This window comes from Phodopus roborovskii, unplaced genomic scaffold (assembly GCF_943737965.1).
Source record: "Phodopus roborovskii unplaced genomic scaffold, PHOROB, whole genome shotgun sequence".
Classification (NCBI taxonomy): Eukaryota; Metazoa; Chordata; class Mammalia; order Rodentia; family Cricetidae; genus Phodopus; species Phodopus roborovskii.
In genome coordinates, this window is record NW_026126417.1 from 3,839,031 (window position 1) to 3,862,313 (window position 23,283).

Genomic DNA, 23,283 nt, shown 5'->3' on the forward strand with positions numbered 1-23,283 from the left:
TTGTTACACATTAAAAAATGTTTTTAACAGAAGTAGAATTGCACCTCTTTTTCCCTCCTTTTCCTACCTCTACTCCCTCCCAGGTACCCTCCTCCCAACTCTTCTCAACCTCTCTATCTGATAGAATCTTTTTCTTTGATTATTATTACTGCATACATATGTATATCCATAACTATATGTACAATCAACAACCCATTTTTTTGGATTTCTTTTTTTAAAAAAAATGAGACTCTGGGTGAGACATTGTGGAATCACCTGTGATAAATGAGAAAAAATGAGCATAGTAGACATTAAAGCAATAGCATCTGCCTTATCCCCTCAGTGTATACTGCCTTTGTATAAGGAAAAGTAAACAGTCATGACTTTAAAATTACCATTTGTATTTTTGAGATGGTCTTTTACATATTCCTGGCTGTTCTGGATTTCACTGTGTAGACCAGGCTGTCCTTAAGCTCACAGAGATCCACCTGACTCTGTCTCCTGAAAGATGGGCTTAAAGGTATATACCATAATGCCCAGACTTTAAAATTACTTTTTATGTTTACCACAGTATCATCCTGAAATTGGAGCACTAGATTACAGCTATTTATGTATACTAACCAGTGCTTATGGCAAGCACAGATTAGGCCTTAAAACCACTTTACTCCTTTGAAAACTGTGTTCTAGTAGTGTCAAAGGATTAAAACAGCAGAGATTTGGTAAGAAATCTGGCACAGAGCTTATTACTCCCATGTGCTTGCCCCAACTCTATGGTTGTAATTTCCCTGTCATTTCTAGGAGACATACTCTCACAGCAGACTTCCTGGTCCTTTGGTTCTTGCAATCTTCCCACCCTCTCTTCTATGATGTTCCCTGAGCCACAGGTTACTAGCTGTGTTGTAGATGTTCTCCACATTATGACAAATTGTGGCTTTTAAAATATGTTCTTCATCTACTGCAAAACGAATCTTGTTTGATGATGGTAAGAGATACACGTAACTGTGGGTGGAAGGACAAATTTTAGAGTGTAGCCAGGAATTATGCTAGTCTAGTAAAGTGACAGTAGTAGGTTCTTCTCTAAGATCCACCACCCCATTGCTCTTGCTTAGTTAGCTAGGCTTACAGAACCTGACATGATTTCCCTCCTGGTGAGTAGGCTTTAAGTATACCTAGACAGCTGTTGGTTACTGCTACAATATGAGAATCACTATTGCACTTTTAGGGATATCTTGACATGCTAGCCATTGTTGTCGTCAATTGGCATCACAGCTGGTTAGAACTACTGTTTGCTTCCCTTCTTTGGCAGCTTTCCTAGCACTTTCTGGTGCTGTAAAAGCTAAGACCACAGGAAGGAGGCTGTCAGGTTAGAGCCAGCTCTAATCTGAGTCCTGTGTCAAAAATATATGGTGTCTTTAGCAATAGAGACTTATCCTTATCTTCAACCTCCAAGGGGCAACCCAGAGCAATAGTAATAGCATATTCGGTGGGCGTGATGACGCACAGGCGTACGCTTGGTGGCTCCTCGGGGAAGATGGCGGCTGCATCTTTGAAGGAGAGGAATTGAGAGTGGGGAGAAGGGAAGAGGACCAGATGGGAGAGACATTCCCTACGCTCGCGATTAGGCGCCCCTCCCGGCCTCCCACGTGACCTAGTAGGAAAACATCACCATGGCTACAGAAATTGGATCTCCTCCACGATTTTTCCATATGCCAAGGTTTCAGCACCAGGCACCCCGACAACTATTTTATAAACGACCCGATTTTGCACAGCAGCAAGCAATGCAGCAACTTACCTTTGATGGAAAACGGATGAGAAAAGCTGTGAACCGAAAAACTATAGACTATAACCCTTCTGTAATTGTATTTGGAGAATAGGATATGGCAAAGAGACCAGAGAGATATGCGGGCCATTCAGCCGGATGCAGGTTATTATAATGATCTTGTCCCACCTATAGGAATGTTGAATAATCCTATGAATGCAGTAACAACAAAATTTGTTAGGACTTCAACAAAGTAAAATGCCCAGTGTTTGTTGTGAGGTGGACTCCAGAAGGAAGACGGTTGGTCACTGGAGCTTCTAGTGGAGAGTTCACCTTGTGGAAAGGGCTGACTTTCAACTTCAAAACCATATTGCAGGCTTATGATAGCCCTGTGAGGGCCATGACTTGGTCACATAATGACATGTGGATGTTGACAGCAGGTCATGGAGGATATGTGAAATATTGGCAATCCAACATGAACAACGTCAAGATGTTCCAGGCACATAAGGAGGCGATTAGAGATGCCAGGTTTATACACAATATACCATTTTCTGTAGTCCCTATTGTCATGGTTAAATTACTCTCTAAGTGTATTCTGGGTGCAGAGATGCATGGGCTCTCTCAGATTCTGGGAAACTTTCTGCACCTTATGAACACAATATTTCTCTTTGTTTTCACACACTCACCATTTTGCTGGCACCTTTCTGAAGTAGTTTTGTCTTGGTATCAGCCTTTGCAATATGTTAGAGATGTATTGTCTGCCACATTTTGCACTGGTTTTCTCTTTTCATTTATGGTTAATAATGAGTATATGTTATTCCTTTTTATTATCTACTGTGTAAGACAAGAATATTCCAAATAAAGAATTCAGTCTTTAATTATACAACTGAATAAAATCTAAAGCCTACAGAAATCACCTTCAGAATCCACACAAAAGTCAAGAAAAAAAAAAAGAGGTTTAAGTGAAGACCTGGTTGGCTTGGTTCTGCCACGACTTCAAAAACAAAGTATAGGACTAAAAACCTCACAGATAACTCTCTGGACGTGGCAAACATTAACGGAGTAATGAATGGGTTCTTCATGCTTTGCAGCTGTAAGCAAATCTTTGTCAAAGAAGACTCTAGGACTTTTCTTCTGATTCACTGTTGATAACATGACTTATGCAAATGTATGAGTGGAGTTAAAACATTTTCAGTGAGTTGTATGTTTTTACATAACAGTGAGAAATGTATAGTAAAACTGGGGGAAAGACTTTCAAGAAAAGCCTGAAGAGTTGCTGCAGCCTCAGAATAAAGCTAAGAAGCATTCTTTTAAGGTTGTGCCATCCACATGTGGGAAGAGGTTGACTTTAGAAACACCATTGGCAGTTGCTTGTTTCTACTTTCAGAATCTACAAAACTTGTTGCATATACATGTTTCTGCTTTATAGACTTTGGCCTCAGTGTCATGCTAATATTTTCCCCCCACTGTTAGTCATTCAGAAGTTCAGGGGAGTTTATACAGTTCATTGAAAATCTTGATGGTTTTTTACACCCTGGAAGAAAACTGGCTCCCTCTTGTGTAGCAGAGTCATTGGCTTTAAAAAGAAATCTGATGTACATTTTAAGTTTTGCTCCAGAGGTACAACATTTATGGGATTGCTTTACACCTGGAAGAAAGCATGTGGTTTTCATAAGCCTTTTAAATAAGTGAGAAACTTATGTAAAGATGTTGAGCAGTAAGTCTTGCTAGCCTGCTTATTGCTAGTTAGCTTATTTTTGAAGTTTAAGTGTCTGAGGCAGAAACTGATGCTCATGTTTTGAGCAGTATTCCTCTGTGGCATAACTGATTATATGCAGACATATTAGAGTAGAATACATCCATTTTCACTGTTAAGGAAGTTCCCCATGTTTTGTTGATACAGGAAATAGACTAAAACGAGCACAGGTAATGAATGATAGGAACTAGTAATGCACTGAGTTCTCTCAATATTGATGGTAAACTGAAAAGAAAAAAACCCTATTCTTTTGAGTTCTGGATGAGATGCATATGTTAGCTGACTACATTCTCTTTAAGGCCTTCTTCACTGGATACTTCCTTCTCCTGTTTATAATGTGCAGCCCAGTGTTTTTATTTTTCCCTGTCTGAGAAGCATGGATGATCTGTTAAATGCTGACCTCTTTCCCCTGCTGTGTGTCTTCATGTAACAGTTTCTCACCCACGGATAATAAATTTGCTACATGCTCTGATAAAAAAAAAAAAAAAGCAATAGCATATTCAAGTGTTTAAAAGACCCAAGTTCCTCATCCTTTTTTTTTTTTTTTTTTTTTTTTTTTTTTTTTTGAGACAGGGTTTCTTCTGTTTAATAGTCCTGACTGGCCTGGAACTCACTTTGTGGACTAGGTTAGCCTCAAACTCACAGAGGTCTACCTGCCTCTGCCTCTCTGAGTGCTGGGATTAAAGGTGTGTACCACCATGCCCAGCTCCCATGACTGAACATTATAAACAAATTTCTAAATTTCTGGGCATGAAAAGTAGAATATAATATGTATTCAATGTATTTTTATCAACTAAATTTATATATATATATATACATATACATACATACATATACATACATACATACATACATACATATATATATATATATGTTTTGGTTTTTCGAGGTTTCTTTGTATTGCATTGGAGCCTATCTGGGAACTAGCTCTGTAGACCAGGCTGGCTTTGAACTCACAGAGATCCATGTGCCTTTGCCTCTCTAATGCTAGGATTAAAGTCATGTGCCACCACTGCCCAGCTAATTTTATATTTTTTATAAGCAAATCATTTTGATAATTTCTTCTAACATATTAAGCTCATTACTTTGGTATTTTATTATGGCATACTTAAACACATAATTGAAGAGCCATAATGTGATCATTTATGCCTATAATTCCAGTGCTTGGGAGTGGGAGGCATGAAAAAACTGTTGTGTATTTAGGTCAGTGATTCTTAACCTTGCTAATGCTGTGATCCTTTAATAACAGTTCCTCTTGTTGTGGTGACACCTAACCATAAAATTACTTCTGTTGCTACTTCATAACTGTAGTTTTGATACTCATAAGAATTCTAATGAAATTTTTTTGGAGATAGAGGTTTGTGACCCATAGGTTGAGGAATGATAGTCTAGGTCAAAAGGGAGTTTCAGACGTTTAACCCCTCTTTCATGCAGGATCTAGACTTTATGCATGAAGAGGTTAAATAGTTTGAATGAGTGAAATGAAGAGCTGAGATTAGATGTCATGCATTGGGGGTCTTATATATGCATGTCACTAAATGAAAACAGATTCTACCCAATGAATCATTGCTGGTGTCACTCTTAAAGTTTTTGGCATTTTTTTTCAGATACTTTTCCTTATTCAGTTACTTAAAAAAGTGATTGCAAGAACTGCCGATTGGATTTAATAGTCAGGTGTGCAAAATTAGGCAGTTCGTTTGATGTCATATTTTATTATTTTTATTTTTAAAAGAAATTTATACCATTTATTTTACATACTTGGGTTCATGTGCCATGGTGAATATTGGTGATCAGAGAAAAGCTTTTGAAGTCTTCTCTCTTTCAGACAAGTGGGACCCAGGGATTAAATTCAGGCATGATCTCAGGTCTTCCAGTTTAGTGTCAAGTGCCTGAACTTCTGATCATCTCTTTGGCGTTTCACTCATTAAAAAGAATTCTGTGAAACATGTATCACTTTTCTTGGACTATTTTTCAACAAGAGATATGGAATATTTTTTTGTACAGTCTTTAAGCAATTTGGAATATCATCCCTTTATGTTCTAGTACTCCTATACTAAAGAAATGTTTGGTACAAAAGCTGGGAAATAGTTGGGGAGGTAGCTGAGCTATAGAGCTCTTGCCCGTTGTGTATAAGGTCTGGTTTGATCTCCAGCACTGCAAAAGCAAAGAAAAACAAAGCACACCTGATGAGAGATGTCATTCTGTAAATATGTTTCTCTTATTTGTTAATGAATAGAGCCCTTTTGGCCAATAGGAAAGCAAGATATGTGGGAGTAGGAGACAAGGAGGATTCTGGGAGATGTAGTAGAGAGGCGTCAAGATGTAGGCCATGAGAGGAATATGAGGTCTGGACTCTCTCTTTCTCTGGTAAGACCACATGGAAACACTTAGACTGATAGAAATGAGCTAATAGCTAAGAAAGAGCTAACCAATAAGAGGCTCTAACCATTGGCCAACAGATTTATAACTAATGAGTCTCTGCGTCATTTCAGTGCTAATGCGACTCTGTGACCAGACTGGCAGAAAGTGCTCCTAACACATACCAATGGAAACCAGAGCATAAACATTCCTAAGCCCTTGAAGAAACTCTCTTACTTGTATCCACGTGAGACACCAGAAAGTCTCTTTCAGATGAGTTTTTAGATTATAGAGCTGGTCACCTAAAGCTAAAATATGTAGAAGCTGGGTTTAAGAAAGACTCAGATCTGAGGATGGAAGGCTTGATTAAGCACACACAGAAGGCGATGAGATGGAAACCATGACGGGAAAACCAGGAGGGTAGGTTCACGTGACATAATAAAGAAAGCCAGCAGCGTTTCCAGAAAGATTAAAAAACAGTTTTCTGGCTTGTTTTCAGTGGGTCACAGAGGCAGAGGGTGGAGAAAAGAATCCTAATGATCTCATTGTAATTGGTGCTGAGGAACAGTAGAGAGGGAAGAAAATAGTTCATATATTTAAAAAAGTAAATCACTATGAATGGGATAGTAACTAAGAAAAGAAAGAAAAATATGGTAAGAGTTCTCTGGTATTAGAATTGTAATGTAATTAACACGATATAAAACCAGCAATAATTCAAAATAAAAAATCTTCTTTTATTAATTACATAGCTATAAAACTTAGCAACCCAAGACACATTGGCAGAACACTTCAGAATGCTGTGGGATGGTTGGGTGCAGCAGGCAAAAATAAGTGACTTTTAATGTATTCCATTCTGTTGAAATAGGAAGCATGACTCTCTACTTGCCACTCCTTAAATTCTTAGATACCTTTGTCTGTATAACTTCAAGGCTGAGGTTATGTAAACAAATGGTAAGAGATCTAGGCATGAAAAATTGATCTACTCTCTGTGAGTAAGATGGTTAGGTGATTATATTGTTTATTTGTATTTCTTGTTGCAGAGTCGGTGGGTACTTTTACCCCCAGAATTGAGAGCTGTGCTTACTGCCTTGGTCTATGCTGCACCCAGCGGCATGTTGCCAGCTTGGAGATGTGGTCATTGTCATTGCCAGCTCTCATATACAACCTTTAGTTGTTAGCAGAATTCTTTAAAAGCTTTAAGGTTTTTTGCCGCTTATGCTGAGTCAGGAAACCCTTAAAGAAGCAGTACAAATCTCTGCTTGTTTCCAGCAAAACAGAGTCCAACTGAGAAAAGTGCTATTACCAAGAAGCCTTGCTTTTCTCTGTTCTTTTGTTTCTAAAACGCTTTTGTTTTCTCTTTCCTTTCCTTTCCTTTCCTTTCCTTTCCTTTCTTTCCTTCCTTTTCTTTTTTTTTAGCTTTTGTTAAGTTTTAAGTGGAAGTTTTTATTAGCCATGTGGGCATCAGTTTGTTATGGTAGGTTTTTTCCCCTCCGGTCTGGTCCCACTACCGTACCAGCCCAAAATAACACAGAGACTCTATATTAGATATAATTCTGTTGGCCAGTTACTAGTTTCTTATCGGCTAGCTCTGTCTTAAATATTAACCCATTTCTATTAATCTAAGTACTGCCACGTGGTCTTATCTTACCAGAGGGAGGGGCTGGCATTTTCTCTCCATTGTCCATCTTGAATCTCCCTACTACTTCCTCTCTTCTCCTTGTCTCCTAGTCCCGCCTATCTTGCTTTCCTATTGGCCAACGGTGCTTTATTCATTAACCAGTATAAGAAACATTTTACAGAATGACATCTCCCATCAGATATGTGCCTAGTCTTATTGGAACTAGTTATGCCATCTTTGGTTGATATCCTTGGGAGGCTTGCTCTTTTCTGAAGGGAAATGGGGGGAGGAGTGTGTCTAGGAAAGGGGCAAAAAGTGAGGAAGAACTGGAATGAATGAAGGGAGGGAAAATTGCAGTCTAGATGTAATATATGAAAAAAGAAGAAAGTAAAAAGTATTGTTTATTTTAACTTAAGGAGATTGGAACAAATAGCTTTGGCCAATCACTTCAACTTTCAATTCTAATATTCTACACATAAGACAAAAATTTCTCAGACTGTAATACAGAGGAATATGATAAAGAGTGAAATATACAGAGACTGGAACAAGGGAAAACAAACATATTAAAAACAAGAAACTTAATATCAAGGTAGATAGTGAGCAGATTAAAGATCATGTGACTGCAATTTATCTTTTAATGGAATAGTCTTTCTACTATAGAAAGAGGTAAAATATCATTCTTTGATTTATGTTATGAAATTTCCCTAGATCATGGACTTTTAGAATTGTAAATTATAAAGGACACTGAATTGATCTTATTATTCTGTTTTACAGAGTGTCAATCATTAACACCATTTCTAATAGTGTAACCAATGGCACAGTTTATGGGCATGCAGCATCACATAAATCTTAGGAATGCCTGTGACATTCTGCAATGACCATGATGGAGCATCTATAGTTGTACCATCACAGAAAAACATTTTATGACATTTTCCTGTAGTGCCTAAGATAGCTCCAAAGTCTCCCCAGTGCCACTTTCATGTCTTTGTTCCTGAATGTATAGATGACTGGATTCAAAAAGGGAGTGATAAATGCATCAAAAATAGCAAGATATTTATCCAGATGTGATGTTGGTGATGGCCATGTATAGAAAAACATCAGTGGCCAAAAGAACAAGATGACCACAATGACATGGGCTGAAAGAGTGGAAAGGGCCTTCGACAATCCACCAGAAGAATGTTTCCAAACAGTGAACAGAATGAAAATATAGGAAATGACCAGTAAGAAAAAAGGAACCCACAGAAATGTGTCCACTGTTGACAGTGACTATGAGCTCAAGCTCTTGAGTGTTTGTGCAGGCAAGTCTGAGGAGCTGGGGGAGGTCACAATAAAAACTGTCCAACGTATTAGGATCACAGAAAGGCAAGTCTGCCACAAACACCAATTGTACCACTGAGTGAATAAGGCCAATGACCCAGGAAGTGACTAAAAAGAATAGACACACCCATGGGCTCATGATGATCAGATAGTGCAGAGGCTTACATATGGCTACATATCTGTCAAAAGCCATCGCTATGAGCAGCACCATCTCAGTGCCCCCAACTGCATGACTGAAGAAGATCTGAGTTATACACCCCCAGAACGAGATGCTTTTGTGTTTCTTAAAAATGTCACAGATCATCTTAGGGGCTGGGATTGAGCAGAATATCATATCAATGACTGAGAGATTAGCCAAGAGAAAGTACAGGGGGGAGTTTAGATGAGCATCCAAGGTTACAGTGAGCACAATGACAAGGTTGCCAATCATGCTTGCAGAGTAGAACAGCAAGGTGAAGACAAAAAGTGAAAACTGAATTTCCCATATATTAGTGATCCAGAGGAACACAAACTCGGATACCACAGAGCGATTCGTTCCATACATCACTCCAGATGTTGGACTCAGCACTCTTCTTTGCTGAGGGAAGAATGGAAATGAGAACAGCTTACTTAGGCAAGAGCTAGTGTTCGAGAAAGAAAGCCTTCAACCAGGGAAGTAATTATTACATTAACATTACACACAGGAAAACACTTAATCACATGTGCATAGGCTTCCTCTTGGTTGGGCTAGTTGATTTCCACATGGTGTCATAGTTTTCAAAGCTACTACCACTAAATAATTTCTACCTCTGGACCAATTTGTTCTCTGTTGTTGTTTAATATTAAGTGGGTATTTTCCATTTCCTCTTGTCCAGGATATTCTATCTGGATGACAAAAAAAGGTCATTTTTAAATCCCTTTGACCACATTCCTATGAATTGATATGATTTCAGCTATTCATATGAGCCACCTAACAATATGTACCATATATAGCTCTAAAAGTCTCTCCACTTATTTTTTATTATTCAATTCAACTGTAAACATTTCTTTTTTTTCTTTGACTTCCAAAATGTCTGTCATTGTATGATGTAATACACAAAGTCTAATTCTCAAAATCCTGGTAAACATGCACTTATTTGTGACATCACATTCTGAGGGAGTCTTCATAACACTCAATGCTTTTGTCTTGGTTATTTTTATGTCAGCTTGACCCAAGATAGAGTCATCTGAGTGGAGGGAACCTCAATTGAGAAAATGCCTCCATTAAGACTAGGCAAGCATATAGGGCATTGTCCTAATTAGTGATCATTGGGTGGTCCTGGGTTCTATCAGAAAGCAGATTGAACAAGCCATTGAAGAACAAGCCAGCAAGCAGCACTCCTCCAATGCTTCTATATCAGCTCCTGCCTCCAGGTTCCTGCCCTGTTTAATTTTCTGTCCTGACTTTGATGATGAACAGTGATGTGGAAGTGTAAGCAAAATAAATCATTTCTTCCCCAACTTGCTTTAGATCATTGTGTTTCATTGCAGTGATAATGAAGACCTAACTAATGTTAGTATTTAGTTCACTTTGTCATTCATAATTGTATAAATGTCCATGTCTTGAACTGAAATGTAGCTTCTTTCTGGAGGTGTTGCCCAGTGGTAGAGTACTCTCTTAGCATGTGTGAAGCCTATGTTTGATCCCTGGAAGTGCAAAATAAAACAGTTTAATTTGATATGAAAATCATGTTTGGTTCCCATGTGTAGCTTCTGCCACTATCATGTCACTAACAAGGACTCAAAAAGCCTGATGACAAGTGCTTCACACTTGCTGAATGAAGGGATAAATTCTTGGGACTGAGGGCTGACATTTAGGAGTGTATCAAACCAATAGTCAGTTGGCATCAAACCAATAGTATGTAAATAGCATGCCAATTAACGGCTATTACAAGATCCAAAGGTCATTCCTGTACTTGTTTAACTACACAGAGAAAAGTTGTACGGGAAAATTCTGTTGTAAAAATAATTAGGAAGCCTCAGCCACTAATTTAAAAAAGTCAATAAAAGGCATCTAACGTTTCAAAATGGGGCCATTATTCACTTTCAATAAAGTCTGTTTGTGGTCTAAAGGGTTATGGGCTGGTATTAAAAACACCCTCTATTATAGATCTGCACATCCACTTGACTCCCAAAGGCAAGAAATACCTCATATAAAATTTACATGTTTTCAACATAAACTTGAATTGGGTAAAAGAATGGCAAATAAAATACTGGGAGGAAATAGGCAGATTGTCTGTGTGTGTGCTTGGGGACAGTGTGGTTGCTGAGTTATAAAGCACAGAAGCAACAAAGGACAGTGGTCAGGTCACAGCATGGGTAGAAGAGGACAGTAGTTGTTTAGGGACAAGGAACAGGTGCTGCAGGTGGGCAGTGAGGTGACCTATACAAAAATAATTATCACCAAGTATCATGAAACTTTACACAAACACCAAGATCTCCAGGCTCTTACTAATCATTCTTTATAATACACAGCTTTTCAGCTCTTTTTTTATTTACTTAGCACTCCTGGGGATCAAACCCAGGTTCTTGTGTATGTTTTCTAAAATTATTGAGCTATTTCTTTAGCTCAATAAGTAGTTTTTATATTGATTTTTGATCACTGTTGTAAGAACTGGTCACAAATTTTGTGGCTTAGGACAGCTATCCTGGTCTCAGTCTACTGTCCTAACCCCCCACATCATTCACCTACCTCCTCATCCTTGCCTAACACAACACACAGTTTTAGAAGCAGGAAAACTGATGTGAATCTTTGAATGTAAAATTCAATTATCTCCAGAGACTTATTCCTTCTGAAGTTTCCAGAAGAGAATCTATATCTGTTTCCCTGTCAGTTCCAGCTTCTAAAGACTGCATGCATTTCTGGGTTTAGGGCCCCACAATTGCAGCATCTACTCCTAATCCTCTAACCTTCTCTCTCACTTTGACTCTTCTGTGTTCTCTTATAATTATCACTGGAATCACATTAAACAGATTAATGATAATCTTAAATCTTAAAATTCATTCTTGAATCAATTTTATTCACAAGGTTGCCTTTTCCATAAGATAATATTCACAGATCTGTGTTGAGGACATAAGCATCCTTGAGGGGCATTATTCTCTATGCTACACTATTTTAATAGGGGTAATGACAATTTTACAAGGAAGCAATGAGTCAGACACTTTGGATTTGAGGTACCTTGTCAGGATATTAAAAAAGGATATTGAAGGTTGAAGAATATATAGTGCATCTTGTCTTATGCCCTATGCATATACATCAATTGTTTCTGACTCCACTAACATATAAGATGGACAATGAAAGGGCATCAGTGATGAGTCAGTGGTAGTCAGTCAACCAACATGTTATCAGAGACATTGTTAAGGCACTAAGTACTTTGAACACCCAGAGTGCTAGATTCCAGCGGTCTCAGGTATAACACTGACATGAATTCTTAGATTTATAGAATTCATATTCAATATAGAAAAAATACATTTTTAATATTAGATCTTCCTTTTTCAGAAGGAAGGAACTATAATTACCGGGAACATCTCAAACCCCCTGCTTATCTTAGAAAAAATCACTGGTAGGTATTATGACTTCTTTTTATCTAAATTCTTAAGTGTATAGCTTCTATTACATACTTTATTTTTCAAGGTCTTTGTTTAATAATTGTGAGTTGATATCCCCACTTACATTTATAAAACTTGGGGGCAGGTGTCATGTTCCATGACTTTTTTTTTAATGACTGAAAAATCAACCCATAAGCAACACTAGGTAGGTTTCTTTGGATGTTTACTTACTCATTCAACAAACATGTATGTGCAATCTACAAAATCTCTAGCAATATGATAAATCTTGGAGATAACAGAATGGTGAAAAACCTAGCTATTATGTGGAATAATTCAATGGTATAGGAAGTTGAAGGTGCACACAATGGCTATGAGAACAATTCTAAAAGCTTTATAAAACCACTTTATTCTGTTAAGTTGGTTGTCTCTTTCTTTTTAGTGGGTTAAGGGTTTGTAAATCCTGTTTAAGAACCAGTTCTTGGGCCACCTTAAATATCCTTCCCTGATAATGAGTTGATAACTAACTTATATGCTATCTTCGAACCTTCATTTAGCAGTTGTTGGAAACAGAAGCATACACCCACAGATAAACACTGAGCCGAATCCTGGAATCCAGTTGCAGACAAGGAGAAGTGATAAGAAAAGGTGTCAAGACCAGGTTACATAAACCTACAGAGACAGGTGACCTGAACAAGGGGGAGCCCATGGACCCCTAGACTGATAGCTGGAAAAATAGCATTGGACCAACTCAGAACCCCTGAACATGGGTCTCAATTAGAAGGCCTGGGCAGTCTAAGGGACCTCTGACAGTTGAACCAGGATACATTCCTGGTGCAGGAAAGGACTTTGGGAGAACATTTCCCATGGAGGGATACTCCCTTAGCCTAGAGATAGGAGGGAGGGCCTAGACCCTACTCCAAATGACTTGACAGATTTTGATGATTCCTACTGGAAGGCATCACCTTCTCTGTGGAGTAGGTGGGTATGGGATGGGATGGGGGTTGGGGGGGAATGGGAAGATGGGAGCAAGAGGAAACTGGGATCAATATGTAAAATAAGAAAAAAAAAAAAAAAAGAACCAGCTCTTAGATTCTTGGATTCTCTGTGTTGTTTTCATTGAGTGTTGCTCACATCTCTTTCTAATGTCCTTTCATCAAAGAAACTTCATTGGGACTGGTGGAGACTATTACAGAAACTCACAACTAATCAAAATGCAGAGTTGTGGAGCTCAGTTGCAATCGACACAGTACAAATCCTGCACCTGAGGCTCAAGGATCATTGTGGAAGACAGGGCAAAAAAATTGTATAAGCCAGAGGAACAGGGAGTTTTTTTGTGAGACCGTGGCTACTAGAAATGTCAGAAGCTACATCCATGAATTTTCACCAACGTGGCTGCCTAATGTGAACTGAACAAGGATTATATCATTAGACTTGTTAATGTGGAGAAGGGAAAGCTCCTGCTGCCTCAACTGTACAATAGAACTATATACAACTAAGAAATGCTGAGAGCAGGAGAAATAGTCTTTCTCAGTGAAGAGCATATCAACTGAATATCAAAGAGTCATCCTTGAAAACACATACAAACAAGTAACATTGTATGGACTAAGCAGGTTGTACTTATGTATTTAGGAATATATATATATATATATATATATATATATATATATACACACACACATACATATGTATGTATGTATATATGCATATGTATATTATATGTATATGTAGTAAATAAAAAGAGGCCATTAATTTGAAAGATAATAGGTGGGGAGAAAGGAAATGATGTAAATATAGTATTTTCTCAAAAAATTAAAAACTAATTTATAATTTCTATTCAAGCTTCTATGTGATGTGCTATAAAAGAATCAAAACTTTCCTAAATATGGGAAATTTAAAAGCCTCAAAAGAATTCCTTGTGATTACTTTTACTTAAAAAAAAGTCTTGTGTGAAATAAGCACAGTGAAAATATACTGTGAAGTGGGAGCATTTGAGGTGCTTTTACAAATTGAAATTTGGATTACAACCTCTCCCCCCAAAAAGAATTGGAAGTGGCGATATACATCTGTGTTCTCATTACTTGGGAGGCAGAGGCAGGAGGCTTGCTACTAGGTTCAGTCCAGACTATGCTCCACAGTGAGTTACAGCCAGCTGGGCTGTATAGAGAGTGTTTGAGAAAAAGGACAAATCACAACAGCTGAAAAAAAAAAAAGACACTCAACTGTTCATAAGGACAAGATAAAAATTAGGATGTCTATGGGGTCATTTAAAGACGGAAATATGATACTCCATATAAAATCTATAAAAAAGGTAAAGCCTAGGCAATTAAATATATCTTTAAAAAGAGAAAAGGATTAGATGGGAGATTTGGAATAAGACGGAAAAAGGGGAACTAAATAATTGAATGTGGCAGGGAATGGATATGGCCAGTGAGGTTAAACATTATGACACAGAGAAGAGATGGCAGAAGGGAAGTTCAAGGGAAGCTCTTAAAAACAGCAGCACACCCAAACAATCCCCTGCCAGCATTCACCAGCACAGCTGTGTCGTTTTAGGCTAATGCATTGCAGTCCCCAGCCTTGCATACATTGCTGAAAGAAGGGAACCCTATTAAATTATCTTGGATGAGTGCTTCTTCCCTTTTCCACACTCCTGGAACCAGTGTGTCCTCTTCTGTGACTATTGCTTGTCAGGGGTATTCTGCCTTCATTTATATGGAATTGAACAACACTTTAGAAAAGATTAATTGTAACCAGACTTACAGAAAAATTGGAAAAAAATGTGATGCTCATTACCAAGTGATGAAATTACTGAATCAGAGGACCAAAATATGTTTCAAGACTGTTCCCTTTAGTTTTACATCTGGGACACAATGTTTCCTTCAGTTTACAAGGTTTGAAGATTAGTTTGCTTCCTGTTTTGCTTTTGTTATTTTACTAATACAGCAATCCTAAAGTTCTTCTTTGTGTAAGGGAAACATTTGTGCTCTTCCTAGAGCTAGGGTATGCTCGGTTCTCCTGCTATGGACATGGAGAATTTGCCCATGAATGTAAGCTCACTTCTGCTATGGACGTGAAGAGCAAGCCTGTGAGTCTTTCAGTAGTTAATAGCCTTGAAGTTGGTAAACACAAATAAAATCACTTCTCTGTACCATTCAGCTATTACAATAATTTTTATGATTAATAATTTTCTTACTATATGTATACAAATATTTTTGATCATATTCACTTGGCCACTGGCAGGCGTTCATGTTCCAGTGAATGGCCATACACTGTGAAAGCAGCTCCCCATCCTTTGGTATTAATCCTCTGGGTTCCTTTGGCTTTTACTCATAGGATCCATTTTCTGTCCTTCTTTCTTTGTTACTGCTACCTGATGACTCCCATTCTCTTTGAGTTAGCCAAGAAAAATTATGATAAGTATTTTAAAACAAGAAGATTGATCAGGTGACATTTAAACATTATAAATTTACTTTTCTAGATACTTTTCTTTCTTCCATCATGCAATTTTGGCTGATCCTGCATGATTTTAGTACCTCCAATAGTACATTTTCAGTCACTGTGTACCACATTCTCATAGGACATTGGCATTTTTTTTTAAAATTCTTTTAAACTGCACTTGTCACTTATGAATTTTCTCTTCATGTCTTAGCTCTTCTCTAAAGAAAAGTAAACAACAGATTTCTTTTGAAGGAGGTAAGGGTATTTGTCTTTATTTTCAGTGATAATGATTTCCCTAAAGAGCCACAGATGTAGTTACTAGCCTGCATCCTAGTCCAGTCCTGAGCTGAACCAGGTGACGACCATACTGCAGTGCACCTGAGATGAATCGTGATCCTGTAAGTGACTTTAGTGAAGATAATATCTTGTTTCTATTACCACAAAGACTCACAGTTGCTCTTCTGATCATCCTTCCTCCCACCACCCAATTTCTTCCTGTCCACAGACCAAACCTTAATGTATGCAAAAAGCAAGCTGTTACCCAAGTCTTCCTTGCTGCTGAAGCTTATTTAGCATAATGTCTTCCTGTTGTGAACTTCATGGCATCCTTCCTTTGTGGCTACTCAAAGGTTATTACTTCAAGCATGGTGGTATACAAAATAGTTTTATGAAAAGAAAACTCAGCTAGTTCACTGTGGTAAGGATAGTGATCAGATCAACCTACAATGATGAGGTCCTGCAGAACTAAAGTCAATAAATTAACCAAGGAAATTGTCTTCTCTAACACATTCATTTTGGTCAAGGCAACAAGGGGAATGTTAATAATGGGTCACAGGAGAGCAAGACAATGCCAGAATCTGCACAGAAATCAATTTTACCATTTGTCAATTTAAACCCTATAACAATTAATCCAAATATTCCTTAGATACCTTGTAATATTCGGTTTCCAAGAAACTCATAGAAATGTCAGCATCCTTGAAAACAGGATTTTCCTTATGCATTCATGAACTACACAAGTTAAATCACTACAAGAATATTTTAAATTATCCTAAAATGACATATAAATTATGAGTTTAATACATTGTAATATATATGTAAGTAAAGGTTTCGTCTAACTTAATTTGTGTCTTGCAGAGAAACTTTGTTCTACTATTAAGGGTATCCAGCTCATATTTGTTCCCTTTACCAAATGGATTTATTTGTTCAAATACCTTCAAAGTCCCTCACTGTACCTGATATTTGGAGGCAGGAATAATATGACCATAGAGAACATATTCACTCTGATGTGATGGCAGATGCCATTCTGTAAATATGTTTCTCATATTGGTTAATGAATAAAGCACTGTTGGCCAATAGGAAAGCAAAGCAAGATAGGCGGGATTAGGAGACAAGGAGGATTGATTTCAAAAGTAGTAGGGAGGAGATTCAAGATGGAGGATGGAGAGAGCAGAAGTAAGATGAGATCATGTGGAAATACTTAGATTAATAGACATAGGTTAATATTTAAGGCAGAGCTAGCCAATAAGAAATACTAGTAACTGGCCAATAGAATTATATCTAATATATAAAGAAATACTAGTAACTGGCCAATAGCATTATATCTAATATAGCATCTCTGTGAGTTATTTGGGGCTGGCACAGTGGTGGGACCAGGCCGGCAGAAAAAAACCTACTCTTAACACTGATGTTTAAAAAGCTATGATACCTACAAACTACATCAATCAGCAGAATGTTATGATAACCCTAAGGGTGCAGTAGTGGTACACATGTCTTAGGTGACAACTGAAAGCTCTCTAATTTGCCTTAAGACCTGCAAAACAAGAGGGGAATCATGTCTGATACTGGAAACCTAGATAACTAATGAGTGCTACTGAAGTCATGGTTATTGGAGGAGAATCTACAGCCATTAATTTACTAAACACATACACACACGTGCACATGCACATATACACACTCACACACTCATGCATACATACATACCACACAAGTACACAGAGACACATACTCACACACACATGAACATATACTCAAATTTCTGCATGTGCACACACATGCAAACACCTATGTACCCCCACATACATGAACACATGTATTTACATGTGTATATATATTTACAAAAACATGCACACCCACAATACATAAACACACATAAACATACTCACACACTGCACACATACACACACACTCACACACACACACACATCCAAGTAGGCACACACATAAACTCATGCACATTCATGTGCATACATACACACAAATGCTTACACAGACATGTGTATTAATTTATGTGTATATGAAGAACTCTATCACCTGAAAATGAGAGAAAACACGTGATATTGATATTTGTCTTTTGACATTCTATGTTTGACTTTTTCTCTAATATGATGATGCTCAGTTACATCTATTTCCCAGTAAATTACATAATTTAATTTTCTTTATGGCTAAATAAATCTCTACTCTGAATATATAAAGCAAGATTTCTTTTTAAATCCATTTATCTGTTGGCAAACACCAAGGTTGAATTATGTAACTCTGAAATTCTGTAATCTCTCATAACCTCCATAGTTCTCATATGGGCAATTTCTTTTTTTTTAAATTTCTTTTTTTTATTTAATTTATTATCTTACACGTTGATCCCAGTTCCTTCTTCCTCCCTTCCTCCCTCCCTCTCTCCCTCACATTTACCCTCTCTGCCCTCTCACAAGGATCCCCTTGAACTCCTTTTGTTGTCTTATAGCTTTAGCTAGAACTTCCAGTACAATATTGAAGACATATGGAGAGAGAGGGTAGCCTTGTCTTGTTCCTGATTTTAGAGGAATTGGCTTAAGTTTCTCTCCATTCAGTTTGACGTTGGCAGTTGGTTTGCTGTATATTGCTCTTACTATGTTTAGGTATGTTCCTGTAATCTCTGCTCTCTCCAAGACCTTTATCATGAAAGGGTGTTGAATTTTGTCGAAGGCTTTTTCCGCATCTAGGGAGATAATCATATGGTTTTTCTTTTTCAGTTTGTTTATATGGTGGATCACGTTGATAGATTTTCGTATGTTAAACCATCCCTGCATTCCAGGGATGAAGCCTACTTGGTCATGGTGGATGATTTCTCTGATGTATTCTTGAGTTCGGTTTGCCAGTATTTTATTGAGTATTTTTGTATCGATGTTCATCAGGGATATTGGTCTGTAGTTTTCTTTCTTAGTTGTGTCTTTGTGAGGCTTGGGTACCAAGGTTATTGTGGCCTCATAAAAAGAGTTTGGCAATGAACCTTCTGTTTTTATTTTGTGGAACAGTTTGAGGAGTAGTGGTATTAGTTCTTCCTTGAATGTCTGGTAGAATTCTGCAGTTATGATGGTAATTTTTAAGTCATTCCCTTCTGCTTCCTCTGCTTTGTTTTTGTGTTCCTTTTTAGTTGGTGTAGATTCCCTACATTCTGGTAGTGTCATGCCTGTCTTTCTGTTGTTAGGTGTTCTCTTGTATTGCCGTCTTCCCATAGCTTATTCCAGTAGGTGTTGGTGGGGTCTCCCCCTCTCTCTATGGTACTTCCCCGGTGGGCTTATGTGGGTCAGAGGTTCAATATCTGTAGCTCTGGGTGGTCCCAGCTCTATAGGAGGAGGTCTCTCTGCAGACAGGGGCCCAGGTATGGGGTCAGGGATGAGGATCCAGTAGAAGATGCCTGCAGAAACTCAGAGTGGTCCCGCAGAGATAGGTGGGTCTCTGGGAGGGGCTCGGAACTCCAGCAGAGGACTGTTGGTGGGGGTCAGAGACCAAGCAGGTGGGAATTATGGGTGGTTCCGCATGGATAGGCAGGTCTCCTGTGTTCAAAGTCGCTCGGAGAAGTCCCCCGAAGTAGTGTGGACTCTAGCTAATGGCTCTAGCCAATTGCTGGTGGAAGAGGACAAAGGCTAGGCTGATACTCGGGATGATTCTGCAATGATAGTCGGATCTCACTGGGAACTGGAATTCTCCAGCTGAGGCCTCTTTCTTTAGTAGAGACCCTGCTTTGGGGGTCAAGGATCTTGCCTGCGGGAACTCAGAGTGGACCCGTAGAGATAGGGGGATCTTGGGAGGGGCCCGGGACTCCAGCAGAGGAGTGGTCCCACGTGGATAGGCAGGTCTCCTCTAGCCAATGGCTGGCGGAAGAGCTATAGGCAATTTCTTATACTATATTAAAGACTGTGACTGTATTTACCCCCTTGTTACTACCCACTTTCTGTCTCCCACACTTTCTGTCTCTTTCCTTCTCCCTAGGCTTTCTTTCTACTTTGTGACATGAATTTGTGTAGGGAATAGTACATAAATCTAAAAATTAAAATGTAGCAAAATAACAATACTACTAAATGTACAGTTAATAGCAATAAGAAGGGATTCACTAGGACAAACCAGAAAGCTAAAAAAAAGATAAGAATCCATTAGCAAGGCATGCCTTTAATCCCAACACTCAGGAGACAGAGGCAGGAGGATCTATGTGAGTTGGAGTGCAGCCAGGTATACATAGTGAGTTCTAGGACAGACAGAGATACATAGGAAGACCCTGTCTCAAAAAAGAAAAAACAACCCCCCCACCAAAAACCCAATAAGAAACAACCCCCAAAACAAAAACTCTGATATTCTCTCCTTATTTATTTTGCTATTTCCATGTGTGCGCTCTGTTTCCTGCCTTCCTAAAATTGCCACTTCTGTGATCATATTTATGTCTTTTCCAAATAACTATTAATATTTGTTAAAAAGGTTTTTATTGGTGATTCTAGAATTGGGAAGCACCTCACTGTGTAACGTGTAATGAGTGATCTGATGATCTTAACAGAGAAAGTTAGCTTCATGAGAAGAAAAATACTGAATATAAAGGGAAAGACTAAATTTGAGAAGAGGCTGCATCCTCATTATATCACTTTGTTTTTTTTCCTTTCCATCTCCTGGTTTTTGTTTAGTTTTGCTTGGAAACTGAACTGTTTAGAAGTGGAGTTTAACCATGAAAGTCTCCTTTACCATTGTGAGCTCTCTCTGGTCTCGTCTGTGCTGTGAGCTCTCTCTGGTCTCGTCTGTGCTGCTGGAAACTCATCTGAAGCAACAGCTTTCCCTGAAAGCCATTCAGCATAGTTTTATATCTAGCCAATGGTTCTTTATAATAAAATTTGCCTTTTCAAAAAAAAAAAAAAAAAAGATGCAGTTTCATTCTTACTGGTCTTTTTGGAAGCCAAATAACTGGTTGATAAACAAAAGACTGAAGGGGCAGAAAATAAATCATCAGAATAGTAGAAAAATCAGATGAAGTAGAAACTACAAGTAAGAATTAAATTTGAAAATAATCTCAAGACTGTAAAATAAATAACTAAAAACCGAAGTCGGTTGGTGGTCTCCATTGCTGATTTCTGGTTATCTGAGGCATCCGTCTAACTCCAACCCTGGACCCTTCTTCGCAAAAGACGACCCCGCTCCGGGTACCTCGGACCTCAGGGTTCAGGAGGGCTGACTTAGGATTCGGCCGAAGTTGCTATGGAGCCTTCCGATCACCGTGTTCATCTCCCAGTTTGGAAGAGGATGATGAGATTAGTGAGGAAACTTTGAACTCTGACATTCAGAAACTGAAGGAGAAAAAGGAGATGCTGGACAAGGAGATTTCCCAGTTAGTAAAAGAAGGCTACCGTGTGGGTGAGCTAGAGGGCCACATCTCTCTTCTCCATGAGTACAATGACATCAAGGATGTGGCACAGATGCTGCTGGGAAAGCTGGCTCTGACCCGAGGTGTCACCATCAAGGAGTTATATCCAGATTTTGGTCTAGACCTGAGTGACTGAGCAGAGTCTTGGAGACAATGGGACAAGTGGATGGAGAACATGAAAAGCAGAGAGTACATCCCAGGCAGTACTTTTGAAGGGCCCAAACTAAGTTTAGGGTGGGTCCTAGAGAGCGGGGTGTTGGAAGGGGTGATCATTGTCAGTTCTAAGGTTTCTAAATGTACTTGTGGATGGATATGTGGGATTGTCCCTTTTGTTAATAAACATGAGCAGTCTCTGAAAAAAAAATAACTAAAAACCACATACTGGATTTTATAAGTAGATTCTTTAACATTTATCATTATTGAATTCACCATTACCTCCACATAACATCATTGGTGAAGAGTGACATACACCAGCTGTAGTTTTTAGTATGCATTCTTTTATCATGATAGTTTTGTTTCATGTGTATGAGTGATTTGCCTGCAGGAATGTATGTGTACCACATGCATCTTGGTTCTGGCAGAGGCTAGAAGAGGTGATTTGGTTCATTTAAACTGGAACTGCAGACAGTTGTCAGCCTCCATGTGGGTGCTGGGAACCTAACCTTGGTCCTATCTAAGAGCATTAAGTGTTCTAAACACTGAATCTTCTCTCTAGCCCATTATGTCTCTTACAGAAACTATTTATTAGCTGGTATTTCATTTTTGGGGAAAGCAAATGATAGCATATCAAATTTTAGTACACAATATATTCTGGATAAATAAAACACAGTAAATGTAGCAATATCTACCTGAAATTCTAGTATAATTTGTGTGCTTATATATCTACAATATATTTAAGACATTTTATTGTAATTAATAAACTGACTGCATAATCTTCTCATTGCCAACTTCATAGCTTTATTCCTAAGTGTATAAATTACTGGATTTAGAAAAGGGGTAATAACTGCATCAAAGAGGGCAAGAAATTTATCCAAATGAGATATTGGAAATGGCCACATGTAGAAGAAAATTAATGGTCCAAAGAACAAAATGACCACCATGACATGAGCTGACAGAGTGGAGAGAGCTTTAGATAAACTACCCAAAGATTTCTTTTGCACAGTCATCAAAATAAATATGCAAGACATGATCAGAATTAAAAAGGAAGCCACAGAAATGAACCCACTATTGGCAGTAACCATGAATCCCAAGGTGTATGTGTCTACACAAGCCAGTTTAATAAACCGAGGAAGGTCACAGAAAAAGCTGTCTAATTCATTAGGACCGCAGAAGGGTAAGTCTACTACAAAAATCAGCTGAGTCACTGAGTGGATGAAGCCAATAATCCAAGAAACAACTAAAAACAAAATGCACTTTTGTGGACTCATGATAGTCAAGTAGTGCAAAGGTCTGCATATGGCAACATATCGGTCAAAAGCCATGGCTATGAGCAGTAGCATCTCAGTGCCTCCAACTGCATGGATAAAAAAGATCTGCGTGATGCAGCCCCCAAAAGAGATGGTTTTGTGCCTTCTGAGAAGGTCGTAAATCATCTTTGGTGCTGTGGAGGAGCAAAATATCAAGTCGAGAAAGGAAAGATTTGCTAATAGGAAGTACATAGGGGACTGTAAATGGGGGTCTGAAGTCACAGTTAGCACAATGAGAAAATTTCCTAATAGACTTGCCATGTAGAACACACAGGAAAAGAGGAAGAGTAATACTTGGATTGTCCATGAGTTGGAGAGTCCCAGGAAGACAAACTCAGATACTACAGAGTGGTTTGCTCCATCCATTGC

At 38.4% G+C, this 23,283-nt stretch overlaps 3 protein-coding genes and 1 pseudogene across 3 annotated transcripts; 2 read left to right on the forward strand and 2 right to left on the reverse strand.

Moving 5' to 3' along the window:
- The first annotated feature begins 1,594 nt into the window (after positions 1-1,594).
- Positions 1,595-4,006, forward strand: LOC127221703 (pre-mRNA 3' end processing protein WDR33-like; annotated as a pseudogene).
- A 4,385-nt stretch (positions 4,007-8,391) lies between these two features.
- LOC127221718 (olfactory receptor 4F15-like) lies at positions 8,392-9,331 on the reverse strand. Its single transcript, XM_051183730.1, is given in 2 exon segments — positions 8,392-8,706; positions 8,708-9,331. Coding segments are annotated over 2 exon segments (939 nt in total).
- Positions 9,332-11,932: 2,601 nt separating this feature from the next.
- Positions 11,933-21,632, forward strand: LOC127221704 (DNA repair protein SWI5 homolog). The gene is made up of 3 exons (XM_051183722.1): positions 11,933-11,979; positions 15,298-15,473; positions 21,172-21,632. Exons 1-3 carry the CDS (start codon positions 11,933-11,935, stop codon positions 21,582-21,584), a joined length of 636 nt encoding a protein of 211 aa, XP_051039679.1. The 3' UTR covers positions 21,585-21,632.
- A 709-nt stretch (positions 21,633-22,341) lies between these two features.
- On the reverse strand, positions 22,342-23,283 carry LOC127221719 (olfactory receptor 4F6-like). Its single transcript, XM_051183731.1, has one exon. It carries the CDS (start codon positions 23,278-23,280, stop codon positions 22,342-22,344), a length of 939 nt encoding a protein of 312 aa, XP_051039688.1. The 5' UTR covers positions 23,281-23,283.